The sequence below is a fragment of the Diceros bicornis genome, chromosome 40 (genome assembly GCF_020826845.1).
Source record: "Diceros bicornis minor isolate mBicDic1 chromosome 40, mDicBic1.mat.cur, whole genome shotgun sequence".
NCBI classification, from domain to species: domain Eukaryota; kingdom Metazoa; phylum Chordata; class Mammalia; order Perissodactyla; family Rhinocerotidae; genus Diceros; species Diceros bicornis.
Genome location: NC_080779.1, coordinates 18,942,585 through 18,960,551, shown reverse-complemented (window position 1 = coordinate 18,960,551; position 17,967 = coordinate 18,942,585). Strand labels below are relative to the sequence as shown.

Below are 17,967 nucleotides of genomic sequence, written 5' to 3'. Positions count from 1 at the left end.
CTTTTCACAAAGACTGAATCAATTACATTACTGTCATTAATGTGTTCATTTCATCAGACTTTGAAAGCAAAGAAATTTTATAAATATATAGTAGTATAAACTTATGTTATTTTGATTTTTTAAAATTTCCCCTTTTATTTTGCATTTTCTGATCATTACTGAGGTTGAACACTTTTCCATGTTTGTTAGTTAGTTGTACTTCCTCTTTCAATAATTTTGTTTATGCCTGCCATCTATTACAGTCTACATTTCCTGAGGTTTTACATAATCCAGCAGTAAGAGATATCAAGAATCAATCATCCAAAATTCAGAAACCATTTTATTAAAAGTCAGAACAAATATTAAAGCACAAAAATACATCAATTTTCTCAAACAAAAATCTCTGAAATAGTTTTATCCTACATTCAAAGAAATTTCTTCCAAATTATACAATAATTTAATCTTTTTAAATAGAAAAATATAACTTCTTAAACACCTAAACTTTCTCCCCAAATAAATGAATGTTTTCCTAGTTTTAAAGAATTTTCTTAATATTCTATTGAGCTTCTGTATTATAATGTACATTTCCTTAAAAATCTAGTTTTGTCACATATACATCCAATATAATGTTTAGAACTTTGAGCAAAACGTTAGTCTTTCCTACAAGTATAAGGCTTGGTGTTTTGTATTGCTTATTGCATGCTGTTGATCATACAAAGAAACAAGTACCAAAACTAGTGACTTACACATCTAGCGTAACATCTCTCAACCTCAAACTAGTCCTGTATAGCCTAGTGTAACAGGCTCAAATCCCTTTTTAAAAAAAGGATATAAAAATCAACCTCAGGTGTACATTTTTATCCTTTCAGTCTTGACGTTATAGTAGTGCAAACATCATGTACTGTATGAGAGGGGAAAGTCAGTATTCTCTACAAGATATGAAAGATTTTTAAAAATTATTTTCTTTACAGGAAAAGTTTGGGAACATCATCTCTCAAGGTTAAAAAATTCCATATTCATCTATTTTTCCTTATTTTTGAAATAAACTAAATCAACCATCTTATAAAAAATACTTAAATACTAATCTAACTCAAATCATGAAAATTCTCTTTTAAGCAAATTTCACACATCATATAAATCTAACATGAATTGCATAATAAGAACACTTAAGCATTTTGCCTAGAAACACATAAAACTGGACTCTTATCTTCAGATCCCTTCATTAATGAGGAGACCCATCTTGACGGCATCCTAAGAATAAATCAATCTGATAGCCTCAAAGGGCTTGAAGACCAGTTTCTGGAAACATCATGCAGAAGCAGGGATGATGAGCTGTACAGTGGTCCTGGGTGTAACTTCTCCCCAGTGTCCTTCATATGAACTACAGCTATGGCCCTAGGGCACCCCCTCCTGTTTATACGGGGGAGCTAAGAAGGCCCTCCACAGGAATATTCAATTCAGGTCACGAGACATCAACAGATGACACAATTATCACTGAAAGTGACAGATATGGTACATGCCCTTTGAAAAACATTTCTGACAAGGCTATCAGGAGGGATCTTGCTTTTTCTGGATGGAGAGAAAAGTCTGTATTTCAGCCTGTAGCCGATGCTACATGGGTAGTATCATTTATCCTTCCAGCTACAGAAAGAAGTGTTTCTATAAACACTACTGAGGTTATGTCAGAGGCCGTTGCCCTTATCATCACACCTACCATCGACTCCCCACTCCCACTCCACTAGATCTGCAGCTCCTCCTGGCTGGAAGCCCCAGACTCTGCACTTCAAAATTCAACTGGAGCCATGTGATGAGCTGGGGGTCAATCTGCCTCAAAATCTGGGGAGTGGTATTAGAGAAAAATGCTAGGATTGAGAAGGCAGTGGTCACCTCCAGCTCTGAAACAACCAGGCCAAGGGTAGAATACACCAGAACAAGAATGGACATAAATGCTGGGAACCGTAGTGGGTGGGAGCCCATTACTGTGGCAGAAACTGAATAAGGAATGGAACCCATACCACTAACTTAGAAATTCACTTCCTGGGAAGCATATCTCAAGCCACGGCATCTTGAAAACCATGGCTTTTCAGTAATGTTGGCCACACTGTTCAATGTTCAGTATTGAAAATAAATTTGAGAATATCTTTCAAGTGACATCACTACTAGAAATAAATCTTTTTTACTAGCCTGTATGATATGAGTAAATGAGAAATAAATTCAGAAGGTAGCCTTCTGAAAGAAAAAGTTTTGTTTTGTGGCTTCACAATGAAAAAGAATTGAAGGTTATATTTAAAGTGTTTGTACTGGTTAAGACTTTAATGATTCTCAATCAAAATTCTCTGAAGTCATTCTCAATTGCAAGATTAGAACTCCTTCAAATAAAGACAGACAAGATTCTAACTTTAACTCCTATTCTAAATGTCCACTAGCCTTGTATCTTTGGTTATGAAAGCAGCAAAAGATTCACATTTCCATCATACTACATTCAACTGCCTTTCAAGTTTAGAATATTCTGCATTAAAAAAAGATCAAAAAAAATTTCAAATCACACATTACATTTATAATGTAAGAAAATTATGTACAAAACATGGTTGAAGGTTAAGAAATTAATTACAAGCTTAATAGTGATGTCCTGTGCAGTTAAATATATGTTTTATTATGAAACCAAATATGCCAAGATTACATAAAGGATAAGGTTCTAGTTTCCTCAAGGCTCACTAATAATGAGTCTCCAGCTTGCTGGGGAGGAAGAGCTCTGGGGAGCCATGTGGCCAGGTGCCCCCCACCCGCCCAGGCAGATTCAGCAGCAGCACATGCACACACAGCCTGGGTGAGGGGGCAGTGGCAGAGCAAATCTTTGCAAGTGACCCTCAAGACCTCTCTCTCTGTGTCCTGTGTTCCCCTGAACTCAGACAGAGAACACCCAACTCCATGATCTGATGTGCATGGTGGTATTTACAAACAAGGGCTTTGTGCAGACTCATGCACTCACTCACCATCCCACACACACACAATCACACACACATGGGCTTTGTGCAGACGCATGCACTCACATACAATCCCACACACACGGGCTTTGTGCAGACACGTGCACTCATACACAGACACACACACAGCAAAACTAAACTAACCATATAAACATGCTTATGTTCCACTGTTAACCAAGTTTTACTTATTATCAGATCACTTCAGCATAAGTCAAAGAAAATTATTGCTGCATCAGGCAACTATAAACCCAAGAGATGGAGACACTGCTTTACCACACTTCAGAAGAATCATATCATCTATCTCAAAGGTCAGTGGACGAACAGTAGGAGTGTTTTACGTAATATAATTTTTTAAATCTGGAATTGTCATATTTTCCAGAAAAAAGAGAACCCAAATCCACACACCTGCCCCCCACCAGCTAATGGCATTTGGGCGTGTATCTTGATCATAATACTTTCTCAGAGCATTTCCAAGTCCAGGCAACTTAATGGACATTAAACTGATATTTAAGAGTCAGTTTAAAAAGAGCTGCAGAACTCTCCTACCACCTGAATTCTTAATTTTAATATGTAGATTTCCAAGATAATGGAACAAAAACTTGTTGCCCTACATCAAAACAAAGCTCTCTTTTAGTCTTGAGGAAGGACACTCCTTCACCATTAACCAGGTTTCATTTATATGGGTTCCAATCACATTATCTTTTCTGAAGAGAACATTTTTTCTGCCATTTCAGATCTGGTCATGATTTCCTAAAAAAATAAATAAAAGAAGATGTGCATCAAAATGTTGATTCTCCTTCCAGAACCTAACAAAATTCTCCAATCTTTGAACAGTCACAGTTTTGTGGGGAACTAAGTATATTCCACGATATACAAAGAAGTATTAGATACAGAAAATAAAAACCATATAATCCACACTCCTAATAATGTATAGTCAATTATCTGCTGAGAAGTTTAGAAAACTGTAACATCTTGCTAGCTAGAAAACATTTCAAGTTCAGAATCACAAGTGAGAGGCAGGGACAGAGCTAAAATGAATTTCTTAGGCATAGTTTATCTAGGGATTTGCCTCACTTTATGCAATTAATGTATTTTTGAAATTATAAATCAACTATTTCTCAAAAAATACTATAAATGCCCTTTTAAAAGTAATTCTATGGTATATCTTTCTGTAGAGTTAGAAATCCTGAAATTCAACTGTTTTGTAGCAAGGTACACGCATACCGTAGCCTTCTTCAAACTTCCCATCCCACTACAGCCAAATCAACACGCTGATGCCAAGGTCATTCCCCTTCCCGTTCAATGAACAGAGCTCTAGCTGCTCTCATTCTTTACAGCCACCACACAAATTACTCCTTGGTAATTTCCTTCCCTCTACTCTTCCTTTGTACAAGTGAATGTTCCCCACACCCAGCCTTTAATTATTACACTTCCAACTTCTTGTCTGGGGCCAGCCTTCAATGTCCAGATGATCCACAACTAAATTTTTTTCCCTAAAAACCTTCCTAAATCCACATCCTCTATTCAAATTTTCTGCTTAGTAAATGAAAAGGAGATAGAAACTTAATACCCCAGCGAAATATCTACAAGTACAAGAGATTAATTTAGACAAATTGTCATCTTCAAGTCTTCTAAACTCTCACCTATACACAAAATATTAGAAAATTATAGACTTCAAATCTCATAAAATAATTCTTCCTCTTTCACACCAAGTACTTCTCTTGCTCCTGTTTTAAATGAGGATCTTTAAACTTGACCCACACATCAGCACACAGTGTCTTTCAGCCTGCTCAATTTGTAGTCATTTTAAAAAGTAACTCTCAGACTTTCTGAAATACATTTCTACTCTGTGAAAATAGCTCCAAGAAGATAAGCAAAAATATATTTTACCTCATCTGAATCCACTAACACTGGAAGAGCTCTGAAATAAAGGAGAAAAAAACAACAGTTGACAATGTTATTAAAAGGGCAGTGTATCTACTAACGCTAAACACAGAATTGGGGTCCACCAATTCTCACTCCTGGACAGACACAGCCGACAGAAACGAATACCTAAGTTCACCAACAGACATGGAGAAGACTTTTCATAGCAGTGTTGTTCTTCACAACCCCCAAACTGAAAATAACCCAAATGGGTAAATTGTGGTCTATTCATACAATAGAACACTATACAGCAAAAAAAAAAAAATCTGACTGAACTATCAAGGGATAACATTTTTAAAAAGTGATACAAGTAATCTACAGTTACAGACATTAGGACAGCAGTACCTTTGGGAAAGTCGGGTCATGATTTGGGAGGAAAACAAGGGAGTTTTTAGGGGACTAGTGATGTTTCATTTTTCGATCTGGGTGCTGGTTACATGAGTGTGCTCATATTAAAAATTTATTGAGCTGTACACTTACTTAGGATTTGTGCACTTTCCAGAAAGTGTGCCATACTTCAAAAAATTTCATTTAAAAAGTAACTGATTATGAAAATAATTATAACTTCAAAAGGGAAACAAAAAACAAAGCAAGATCAGCAATTCCAGAGGTGAGTACATTGGAGGAGTATCAAGGACTAAACTACACAAATGAAGAATTCCAAACACAACCGACATCCAACCACACATTCCCTTTTTAAGCCCCTACTATTTTCCAGGGTGAATAGCTGAACAAGTGTCTGAGTGGTGATGTGCTACCTAATTTGAAAACCCACGTGTCATGTGCTTTTGTGAGAACTGAAGAGGGATGAATAAGCCTGACTGTAGAAATCACTTCAGTCTGTATACGTATATATCAAATCATGTTGTATACCTTAAATATATATAAAATTTATTAAAAAATATATATATATTTAAAAAGCAGGATGAGTAAACATATTACGATAGGTAGTTTTTCTGGAATCAAGTATTTGTTTAATGCCTGTGTCATTATTACCATTGACTGGATGTCTACCAGTGAAGGGTACCAGAGAGAGAAAGCATTATACAACATAACCTTTGCTTGGGAAAGATAACACAGATAAAAAGAAAAGACAAGTGTATAACCTCAATGGGTGACAGAGCGCTGACGGAGAGCGCCTGAAGGAAAAGTCTATGCGCCAAAAGTTACAACACGAACGTCACATCAATGCACAACATGAAGGCAGAAGAAAGAACTGGGAGTCTGACTAGATGTGAGAAAGGAGCCAAGTTAGATTGTGTGGAACAATGCTATTAAGAAAAATCCAGAGGCGAAGGCTTTAGGGGAGAAGTGAACCAGAGCCCTAGAGGCCCAGAAGACTGTCTGGTGGGTGCGTAGCACCTCGTTTAGAGATTAAACACTAGATAACACCTCAAAAATGGTTCCTTCTGTGAGCTTAATGATGATTTAAAACTTATTAAGATGTATTCAGCACATTGAAGAGGAAGGGGAACTATGCTAAGCTGACCTTTATGGTTATCAGAGATGAGGAAAAGTCACAATAAATGCCATATGAATATCTCATAATACACTAGATCATACGGTTATTCATGATGTTTAAATTATCTTACGATTTGCAAAATATCTGTCCCATTTCTATAGATGTATAAAAAAGGGTTTACATGTGTATAAGGTCTAAATTCTAAACCTGCTTCATCAATTGTACATTAATTTTGGGCAGCACTGTGCTCAACCTCCTGTGTGGAAGTTTCCAGAAGTGAACAAGCACAGGTTCCCAGGAAGTAAAACGGAAACTATCCTGGATTACACAGCTCTACTCATTTCACATAAGTGGTTCATGAGAACATAAACAAGACACTTAGTCCTTCACATTTCAAAGGAATTTTTGTAATTAAGCAGATATTTCTACTTACAGAAAGAAACAGTAGAGAGTGATGACTTTCTAAGACACAAAGAGAACTACCCAGGAGCCATACTGCTTTCTACCAACTGGTGGCACAGCAGGGGGTGAGTCCACTTAGACGATTTCCTTCTAAAGTACTCAGTAGTGAGTTGCTATCTGGAAGATAACAGTGGCCACCTAATCTGAATCTCTCCATACACACCCTTGCTGGAAAAAACATAAAATCCCTCAGGATTGCAAACAAAAGCAGGATTCATGTCTTCAGCATTACCAGAAGAACATCGCAAACCTGAAATTATATGGAAGTAGAGAAATAAATGCCAATTCCAGTCGATTCCCTGCTGTCACTGCAAGCTCATGAATACAGAGAGTGAGGAGAGAAAGGCTTGAGATACTGTGTGAAAAAGAGTAGAGGGGCAGGAAGACTTAGCCAAAGCACAGACAAAAGGAACCTCTGCAAAAAAATCCAACACTAAGTGTCAAATATTGAATACAGGTTAGGGACTTGGTAGTTTTCAGCACCTCCTACAGGGAAGGGGCTTAAAATGAGTGGAACCAAAAGCAGCAGCCTTGAACAACCATGGTTTTCAGGGGAGAGTCAGATACATGGAGGAGTGGTACCTACTGGAGATGTGACAGTGCAGCAAGTAAACAGAAGGAGATAAAAAGGGAAAATTAAAGATCCTGTAGAAATAAAAAAAACAAGACAACACCAACCTCCCCCTCTCCACACCTTCCATTCCATCAACATTATCCACAAATGAAACTATAATTCATGCAAATCAATGGAAAAAACACTCAAACTAGGAACTCTCACCACAAAATGGCTAGGAATAAGAAAAACAAATAAAACCAATTCCATATAATGGTGCAGGAAGAAAAAAAAGGAAAATGAAAACCAAAACATTTTACAGAAGAAAGCTATAACACAACAGTCCAAATTAAATAAGTTCAAATGCACATTTGGTGATATCAAAAACAATCTACAATAAGAAATTTAAAAATCAAGAGCATAAATGGATAAAAAACAAAATAGGAAGAATTTCAAAGAGTCAATCAAAGTCAGGAAAATAAAGAAAAAGACTAAATCATCCCAGTAATAAAGAAAAAATTACAAGGTATCCAAGGGAGATAAACAGAAATTTAATATGTGGCAAGAAAAAAAACTATGAAAATGAAAATGCTATAAAGAAAGAAGTAAAAAGGATCACAGAGAAAGCAGTAAAAATGGAAAACAGCAGGTAAAGGTGGAGAGAGGTCAGATGATTCCTCCCACAAAAACATTCACAAAACCTCGACAAAAATACTAAAAATAAGGAGCATCATGGTAGAGTGAGCTTTCCAGTAAAGTCTTCCCCCATAAGATACAACAAAAGGGTCAAGCATAGACCAACAAGAGACACTCACACAGCACAAAGGGACATCGGAAAGACCCACACTGCCACACATCTGAGAGTGGAAGTGCTGGGGCCCCCAGAGTAAGTGGGGAGAGGTAAGGAGAAATCCTCTCCCTTCCCATCAGATCAGCGACTCAGGTTGCGCAGCTCCCAGAGAAAGGGGAGGGGTGGCCCTCTGCAGGGAAACCGTAGCTCTTCAGGCTCTCTCAGCCAGTGAGAAACTCCACACAGAGGACTCAGAACTGCTGCAGGGGTGCCATCAACATCTGAGCACCCCAGGAGAGCGGATGACGAGGGGCGAGGGAGAAGCCCTCCCCACTCAGAGACCCAGCAGGCAAGGGTGAGAGCCCCTCGCCCCTACACGCCCAACACTGCAGCTCAGCCGATCAGTCTGAGCAGCCCTGGTGGAGTGCGGGCAGCCCACGGTGGTGGCAGAATAGCCAGGGCAGGGTGCGGGGGGCCATGGCGGTGGAACAGCCAGGGCAGAGCGCAGGCGGCTGCGGTGGCGGAGTAGCTGGGGTGGAGCTCGGGCAGCCCGCAGCAGCAGAACGGCCGAGGCGGAGTGGAGCACAGTCGGCCCGTGGCAGTGGAACAGCTGCAGTGGAGTTCAGGGGGCTCGGATTGCACAGCCCTTGACCCCAACACGGTGGTGGCAGGTAGAAACTGCAACCAGATAGTTCCAGGATGAGGAAAACCAAAGCCAATACAGCAACCACGATGCAAAAGTACATTAAATTGCCGGACCAGAAGGAAAATGACAAGCACCCAGAAATCAACCCTGAAGGCACAGAAATCCATAACCTAAACAACAGAGAATTCAAAACAGCTATCATAAAAAAGCTCAACGAAATACAAGAAAACACAGATAAACAATTCAATAAAATAAGGAGTTTCTTCACAAAAGAGATTGAAATCATAAAGAAAAACCAATCGGTGCTGATGGAGATGAAGAACACAATGGAGGAGATAAAGGAGAATATGGAATCTTTAAAGAACAGAGCTGACAATATGGAGGAAAGAATTAGCATTATAGAGGATAGGAATGCAGATATGTTCCAGATGGAGGAGGAGAGAGAACTAAGACTAAAAAGAAATGAAGAAAGTCTCCAAGAAATATCTGACTCTATTAGGAAATGTAACATAAGAATTATAGGTATTCCTGAAGGAGAAGAGAGGGAAAGAGGAACAGAGAGCCTATTCAAGGAAATAATAGCTGAGAACTTCCCAAATCTGGGGAAGGAGCAGGAAATACCAGTAAGTGAAGCCAACAGGTCACCTAAATATATCAACAGGCAAAGGCCCTCTCCACGACACCTAGTGGTAAGGCTAGCCAGAGTCAATGACAAAGAAACAGTATTAAGGGCAGCTAGACAAAAACAAAAAATAACGTACAAAGGAACTCCCATCAGGCTCTCAGCGGATTTCTCAACAGAAACTTTACAAGCTAGGAGAGACTGGAATGATATATTCAAAATACTGAAAGACAAAAACTTTCAGCCAAGAATACTCTATCCAGGGAAAATATCCTTCAAATATGATGGAGAAATAATAACTTTCCCAGATAAACAAAAGCTAAGGGAGTTCATGGCCACAAGACCCCCACTATAAGAAATGCTCAAGAAGGCCCTCAGGACTGAAAAACAGAAGAGAAAGAGAATACAAAGCTTGAAGCAAGGAGAAAAACTGGTAGATAAAATCAGAAAAACTGTAGATCTTTACCGGAATAGGTTAGCAACCACTTAAATACCAAAATCAAAGATCAAAGGAAGGAAATCACCAAAAATAAATATAACCTCATCACTTTAAACACACACCCACAACAGAAGATAGAATAAGTTGTGACAAGAATAACCTAGAAGGGGAAGAGGAAAGAGATTGAACTGACTTAGTAAAAGGCAATAAGAGGCCATCAGAAAATAGACTATCTCATACACAAGATTTTTTATACAAACCTCAAGGTAACCACTAAACAAATAATCAGAACAAAATCACATAGGATAAATAAAGAGAAAACTAGAAGAGTCATAAGACAGAACAACCAAACTGAACTGGCAGGCCGAAACACATGGGATAAGAAACAAAGGAAACGCAAAAGAACTGGAAAATAAGCAATAAAACAGCAACATTATGCCCTTATATATCAATAATTACTCTAAATGTAAATGGATTGAACTCTCCAATCAAAAGAGACAGAGTGGCAGGATGGATTAAAAAGCAAGACCCAACAATATACTACCTCCAGGAAACACATCTCAGCTCTAAAGACAAACACAGGCTCAGAGTGAAAGGATGGAAGACAATACTCTAAGCTAATGGCAAACAAAAGAAAGCAGGTGTTGCCATACTCATATCAGACAAAGTAGACTTCAAGATAAAACAGGTTAAGAGAGACAAAGAGGGGCAATATATAGGGCAATATATAATGATAAAAGGGACACTCCACCAAGACGTATCAATTATAAATATATATGCACCCAACATAGGAGCACAAAGTACATAAAGCAACTATTAACAAACCTAAAAGGAGATATTAACAACAACACAATAATAGTAGGGGATCTTAATACCCAACTTACATCAATGGATAGATCATCCAGACAAAAAAATCAATAAAGAAACACTGGACTTACATGAAAAACTGGACGAGATGGACCTAGTAGATATATACAGAGCACTCCATCCAAAAACAGCTGACTACACATTCTTCTCAAGCACGCATGGAACATTCTCAAGGATAAACCATATGTTGGGAAACAAAGCAAGCCACAATAAATTTAAGAAGACGGAAATCATAACAAGCATTTTTTCAGACCGTAATGCTATGAAACTGGAAATCAACCACAAGAAAAACACTGGGAAAGTGGCAAAGATGTGGAATTAAACAACATGCTACTGAACAACGAATGGATCATTGATGAAATTAAAGGAGAAATCAAAAAATATCTGGAAACAAATGAAAATGAAAATATGCCATACCAACTCATATGGGATGCAGCAAAAGCAGTCCTGAGAGGGAAATTCACAGCAATACAGGCCCACCTCAACAAACAAGAAAAAGCCCAAATAAGCAACCTTAAATTATACCTAACAGAACTAGAAAAAGAAGAACAAACAAAGCCCAAAGTCAGCAGAAGGAGGCAAATAATAAAAATTAAAGCAGAAATAAATGAACTTGAGATCAAGAAAACAGTAGAAAGGATTAATGAAACAAAGAGTTGGTTCTTTGAGAAGACAAACAAAATTGACAAACCCTTAGCCAGACTCACTAAGAAAAAAAGAGAAAAGGCTCAAATAAATTAAATTAGAAATGAAAGAGGAGAAATTACAACAGATACCACAGAAATACAGAAGATTATAAGAGAATACTATGAAAAACTATATGCCAACAAATTGAACAATCTAGAAGAAATGGATAAATTCTTAGACTCATACAACCTCCCAACACTTAACCAAGAAGAAATAGAGAATCTGAACAGACAAATCACAAGCAAAGAGATTGAAATAGTAATCAAAAACCTCCCCAAAAATAAAAGTCCAGGACCAGATGGCTTCTCCGGTGAATTTTACCAAACAATCAAAGCAGATCTAACACCTATCCTTCTCAAACTATTCTAAAAAATAGAGGAAGATGGAACACTTCCTAACTCATTCTACAAGGCCAACACCACCCTGATACCAAAGCCAGACAAAGACACTACAAAAAAGGAAAATTACAGGCCAATATCGCTGATGAACATAGATGCACAAATCCTCAACAAAATATTGGCAAACCAAATACAGCAATACATTAAAAAGATCATACACCATGATCAAATGGGATTTATACCAGGGACACAGGGATGGTTCAACATCTGCAAATCAATCAACGTGATACACCATATCAACAAAACAAGGCATAAAAACCACATGGTCATCTTAATAGATGCAGAGAAGGCATTTGACAAGATCCAACATCCATTTATGATAAAAACTCTCAACAAAATGGGTATAGAAGGAAAGTTCCTCAACATAATAAAGGCTATTTATGACAAACCCACAGCCAACATCATACTCAACAGGGAAAGTCTGAAAGCCATTCCTCTGAGAACAGGAACGAGACAAAAGCTGCCCACTCTCACCACTCTTATTCAACATAGTTCTGGAGGTTTTGGCCAGAGCAATTAGGCAAGAAAAAGGAATAAAAGGAATCCAAATAGGCAACGAAGAAGTGAAACTCTCACTATTGGCAGATGACATGATTTTAATATATAGAAACCCCTAAAGAATCCATTGGAAAACTATTAGAAATAATCAACAACTACAGCAAAGTCGCAGGGTACAAAATCAACCTACAAAAATCAGTTGCATTTCTGTGTGCTAATAACGAACTAACAGAAAGAGAACTCAAAATGATAATACCATTTACAATTGCATCAAAAAGAATAAAATATCTAGGAATAAATCTCACCAAGGAAGTGAAAGACCTATACAATGAAAACTACAAGAAATTACTGAAAGAAATCGATAATGACATAAAGAAATGGAAAGATATCCCATGCACATGGACTGGAAGAATAAACACAGTTAAAATGCCTATATTCCCTAAAGCAATCTACAGATTCAACACAGTCCAATCAGAATCCCACGGACATTCTTCACGGAAATAGAAAAAAGAATACTAAAATTCACACGGGGCAACAAAGACTTTGAATAGCTAAAGCAATCCTAAGAAAAAAGAACAAAGCTGGAGGCATCACAATCCCTGACTTCAAAACATACTACAAAGCAATAGTAATGAAAACAGCATGGTACTGGCACAAAAACAGACACACAGATCAATGGAACAGAATTGAAAGCCCAGAAATAAAACCACACATCTACGGACAGCTAATTTTCGACAAAGGAGCTAAGAACATACAATGGAGAAAGGAAAGTCTCTTCAATAAATGGTGTTGGGAAAACTGGACAGCCACATGCGAAAGAATGAAAGTGGACCATCTGCTATCATCATTCACAAAAATTAACTCAAAACGGATCAAAGACGTAAAGGTGAGACCTGAAACTATAAAACTCATAGAAGAAAATATAGGCAACACACTATTTGACATTGGTCATAAAGGAATCTTTTCAGATGCCATGCCTAGTCAGACTAGGGAAATTAAAGAAAAAATAAACAAGTGGGACTTCATCAGATTAAAGAGCTTCTACAAGACAAATGAACCCAGGATCAAAATGAATAGACAACTCAGCAGCTGGGAGAAAATATTTGCAAAACATATATCTGACAAGGGGTTAATCTCCATAATATATAAAGAACTCACACAACTGAACAACAAAAAAACAAACAACCCGATCAAAAAGTGCGCAGAGGAAATGAACAGACACTTCTCCAAAGAAGATATACAGATGGTCAACAGGCATATGAAAAGATGTTCAACATCACTAATCATCAGGGAAATGCAAATCAAAACAACACTAAGATATCACCTCATGCCCATTAGAATGGCTATAATCACCAAGACAAAAAACAACAAATGTTGGAGAGGATGTGGAGAAATGGGAACCCTCATACATAGCTGGTGGGAATGCAAACTGGTGCAGCCTCTATGGAAAACGGTATGGAGATTCCTCAAAAAATTAAAAATAGAGATGCCCTATGACCCAGCCATCCCACTACTGGGAATCTATCCAACGAACCTGAAATCAACAGTCCAAAGAGGCTTATGCACCCCTATGTTCATTGCAACATTATTCACTATAGCCAAGAAGTGGAAGCAACCCAAGTGTCCCTCGACTGATGACTGGATAAAGAAGATGTGGTACATATATACAATGGAACACTACTCAGCCATTAAAAAAGACAAAATTGTCCCATTTGCAACAACATGGACGGACCTGGAGGGTATTATGTTAAGTGAAATAAGCCAGAAAGAGAAAGACAAACACCGCATGATCTCACTCATATGTGGAATATAAACCAACACATGGTCAGAGAGAATTGTATTGTGGTTACCAGGGGCAATGGGGGTAGGAGGTGGGCACAAGGGGTGAAGGGAGACATGTATATGGTGATTGACAAACAATAATGTACAACCAAAATTTCACAATGTTATAAACTATTAAGACATCAATAAAAAAAAATTAAAAATAAGTAGTTGAAATGACCAAGGGGAGTGAGGATGTGGATGCAAGTAGCTCAAGAGATCCCCAGGAGAATATACAAAAAAAAAGCCACACCTACACAAACCAAATATAATGGAAAAATCTGAAAAGCAGCAAAAAATAAACGACACATTATACACATGAGAACAACACAACTAATGATTGACTTCTCTTCAAAAGCAACAGAAACCAGAAGATACTGCAAGGACACGTCAAAAGTGCTCAAACAAAAATCAAGATTTCTACATCCAGCAAAACTATCCTTCAAGAAGGAAGGCAAACAAATACATTTTCATATAAATAAAATTGAGAGAATTTGTTGCTAGCAGACCTATACTGCAAGAAATACTACAGAAAGACCTACAGGAAAAGGTCACACCTCAGACATACAGGAAGGAAAGAAGAAATAGTAAATGCACAGGTAAATATAAAAGGATATATATATATATATACACCTATTTTTCTTTTCTGCCTATTAAGAAAGTGTAATAGTCTATTGTCGGTTTCATAATGTATAAGCAGTCCTCACTTTGTACAAATCTGACATGCATGAACCTCAGTTACTATAGTTTAGTTAAATTATACCAGTCCCTCAACAAGACAATTCAAACTGCAGCTACTCAAAAGCACAATGAGATACCACTTCACAGCTACTAACAGCTAACATCAAAAAGGTGAGTAAAACAATGCTGGCAAGGACAAAGAGAAATCGGAAGCCTCACACATTGCTGATACAATTGCAAAATGGTGCAGCGGCTTTGGGAGACATCTTGGCACTTCCTCAAAATGTTAAACATAGAGTTACCATGTGATCCAGCAATTCAGTTTCTAGGTAGATACCCAAGAAAAATGAGAAGATATGTCCACACACGTCTAGAATCATCATATGCATAGTAATTAAAACCAAAGATAAAGAGAAAACCCTGAAGGCAGCCAACATAAAAAGATAAAACAAAACCCACATAACACACGGAAGAACAAACAAAAGAACTGATCCTGATAACCTTCTTTCTGAAACCATGAAAGCTGGAAGACAGTCAAGCGACATTCTTTGAAGTGTTGAAAGAAAAAACTGTCTATAACCAGCAAAAACACCTTTCAAAAACGCTGAAACAAAGACTTTTCAGACAAACAAAACCTTAGAGATTCCTTATGAGCATACCTGCGCTACCAGAAATGTAAAGGAAATTCTTCAGGCAGAAGGAATACCATGCTAGACAGGAACTATCTAAACAGGAACTAGATCAGAACAGAGAAAGGAAAGACTACGTGGAAATGTTATCTATCTGGCTGTTCTGACTGTTTTCTACTGTGGAAGCAGCTATCCGGAATTCTTGTGTCAAACAGAACACAGATCAAGAGGAACCCGAATAGCTCAAAGCTCCTGGAAGGGCTTCCTCTGCACCCTATTTTTCCTATGCTCATGTTTTCCCTCCAATAGCTTCCCCACCATACATGGTATTGTGATTACGTGTGTGGAAAAAAAAAAACATTTTACACATGTTTGAACTTCTCCACAACAGAAAGTTAGAACAAAATGAAACGCGTCTGACCCTGGTAACCTTAGATCAGAAAAGGCTGGAGTTGGTTTTAGGGCACAAGCATTAAAATAGTTGTTGTACAGCAAAAAAAGGAGGAGAAAGAGAGAGGAAGGCAGGGCTGTTCTCTTTGCAGTTCAGTGCGAAGTAAATCAGTCATTCACTGGTGATGGGGGCCTCCAGAAACACATGGAGGTGTGAGGTTTGAAAAGCACAGGACAAAGTAAGCAAATTATCCCTTTATACCACAGTCTAAATTTCAGACTCAAGCTTTTAACCGAGGATATTTACACATCTGTGAATGAAGAGGGAATATTTTCTTCCACCCACTTCAAATCTTCATCCTGTCGAAATAAATATTTATATATTAGCATTTGCTTATTTGCACCAGAAAGCAGAATTTTTAAATAGAATGTATATAAAACTTAAGTATTTAAACTCAAATGCAGGATATTCTTTTTATTTCCACATAGGTCCTAAGAAGTTAGCACTTATGCCATACAGAAATTATGTTAGCGTTTTCTTAAATAGGCAAACAAACAAAAATTTGGATTTCAGATGTTTGTACTTCCTGGTTTTAGTTAGATGTACAGGTGTTAGTTTTTGCCCTGAAAAGCCACAGTAAAAATACGAGTGGATTTATATGATAGAAAATAGCAAGAATATTGATTTGTATTGATTTTTTGCTCCCAGCATTCATTATGTCTCCTAATTTGTTCAAGTTTTTTGGGTTTTTGTTTTGTTTTGTTTTGTTTTTTGGTGAGGAAAATTGGCCCTGAGTTAACGACTGTTGCCAATCTTCCTCTTTTTGCTTGAGGAAGATGGTCCCTGAGCTAACATTCATACCCATCTTCCTCTATTTTGTATGTGGGATGCTGCCACCCACGGCTTGATGAGCGGTACATAGTTCCGCACCCGGGGTCCGAACCCACGAACCCTGGGCCACCAAAGCAGAGCGTGCGGACTTAACCACTAGGCCACTGGGCCAGCCCCTGTTCAAGTTTTTATATCATGAATTTATAATTTTTCAACAGAAAAAGATGATGATACAAATATTCTAAATTTTCAAAAGCCTTTTTATTTCTATCACTGGTATTTATGCTCATCTTTCAGCAGGAGACAAGAAAAGAAAAGCAGGTAATATGAGGTATCTAAAATTTTTTTTTTAACAGAAACTTGCTTATAGTTATCTCACTGGGAGAAAGGAAAATAATAAAAGGTATATGGAATATTTTGGTGTGCAATGTAAAATAAATCACAATGTTTCTTTGTGGTCTACCCAGCAACATGGAATACTCTGGTTCTAGTATTAATTATATGTTGCTCACCTAGACAGAGAGAGAGAAACTGAGCCAGCCTCAACAGGAACCCCGATTCTCTGAGTGAGTCTCAAGTAGAAATAAGTCAACAAGAGGCAAGGCCCCTAACTTCTGATCAAGAGCTGACTGAACTGAACTTAGAGGAATGAAAAAGTATTTCCTTGATGTGTTTGCAAATACTGAGCTTTAAAATGAACTGAGACAAACCCCTAAAATAAGAAGAAATATCTTAAAAAAATGAAAGTTTAACAGCCCTAACACCACATAATTAAAACTACTGTCGTTGTTTAAAGTTTAGTTAAATTACCATAAAACTACTCAAAGAACATATTTTAAAGAATTATTACGTTACCAAAAATACAAATCAGAGAATTTACCAAATCCAACAGATAAAACTGTTCTCCTGTATGATTGGTCCTGTCAGAACTTATATGGATACATAAATTTTTACACAGTATTAATCACTACATACATAACTGTAAAAAAGCAGAATATAAAACTGTATGACAGGAATTTCCATTTTGATTAATTACTTTCATAATTATCACTTTTATGCATAAATTATATGCATAAAATATTTAAAACCTCATCTCTATCCTCTATTTTACCATTTTATTTAAGCTTCCATAGTTGAAAAAATGCTAATTAACTGCATAGGTAATACATAAAGTCTTTTTCCTAACAGTTAACAAATGTTATCGGAAACAGCTGCAAAAATCACTTTAAAATGCTGAAAAGTTAACACAAGCTTTTACTATAACAGAGCTTCTCAATCTTTAATGTGTATATGAATCATCAATG

The 17,967-nt window shown here is 37.4% G+C and overlaps 1 protein-coding gene across 3 annotated transcripts in view; it reads right to left on the bottom strand.

Annotated features, from left to right (window-relative positions):
* Nucleotides 1-299: 299 nt before the first annotated feature.
* The window catches only part of TMEM87B (transmembrane protein 87B), a 59,270-nt gene continuing 41,602 nt past the window's right edge, over nt 300-17,967 (bottom strand). For all 3 annotated transcript variants that reach the window (XM_058534609.1, XM_058534608.1, XM_058534607.1), the window contains exons 17-19: nt 16,139-16,191; nt 4,854-4,884; nt 300-3,713 (exon numbers count right to left, since the gene is read on the bottom strand). In XM_058534609.1, coding sequence (XP_058390592.1) covers nt 3,654-3,713; nt 4,854-4,884; nt 16,139-16,191 — 144 coding nt within the window. In that variant the 3' untranslated portion in view covers nt 300-3,653. The remainder of the gene's footprint in view (nt 3,714-4,853; nt 4,885-16,138; nt 16,192-17,967) is intronic.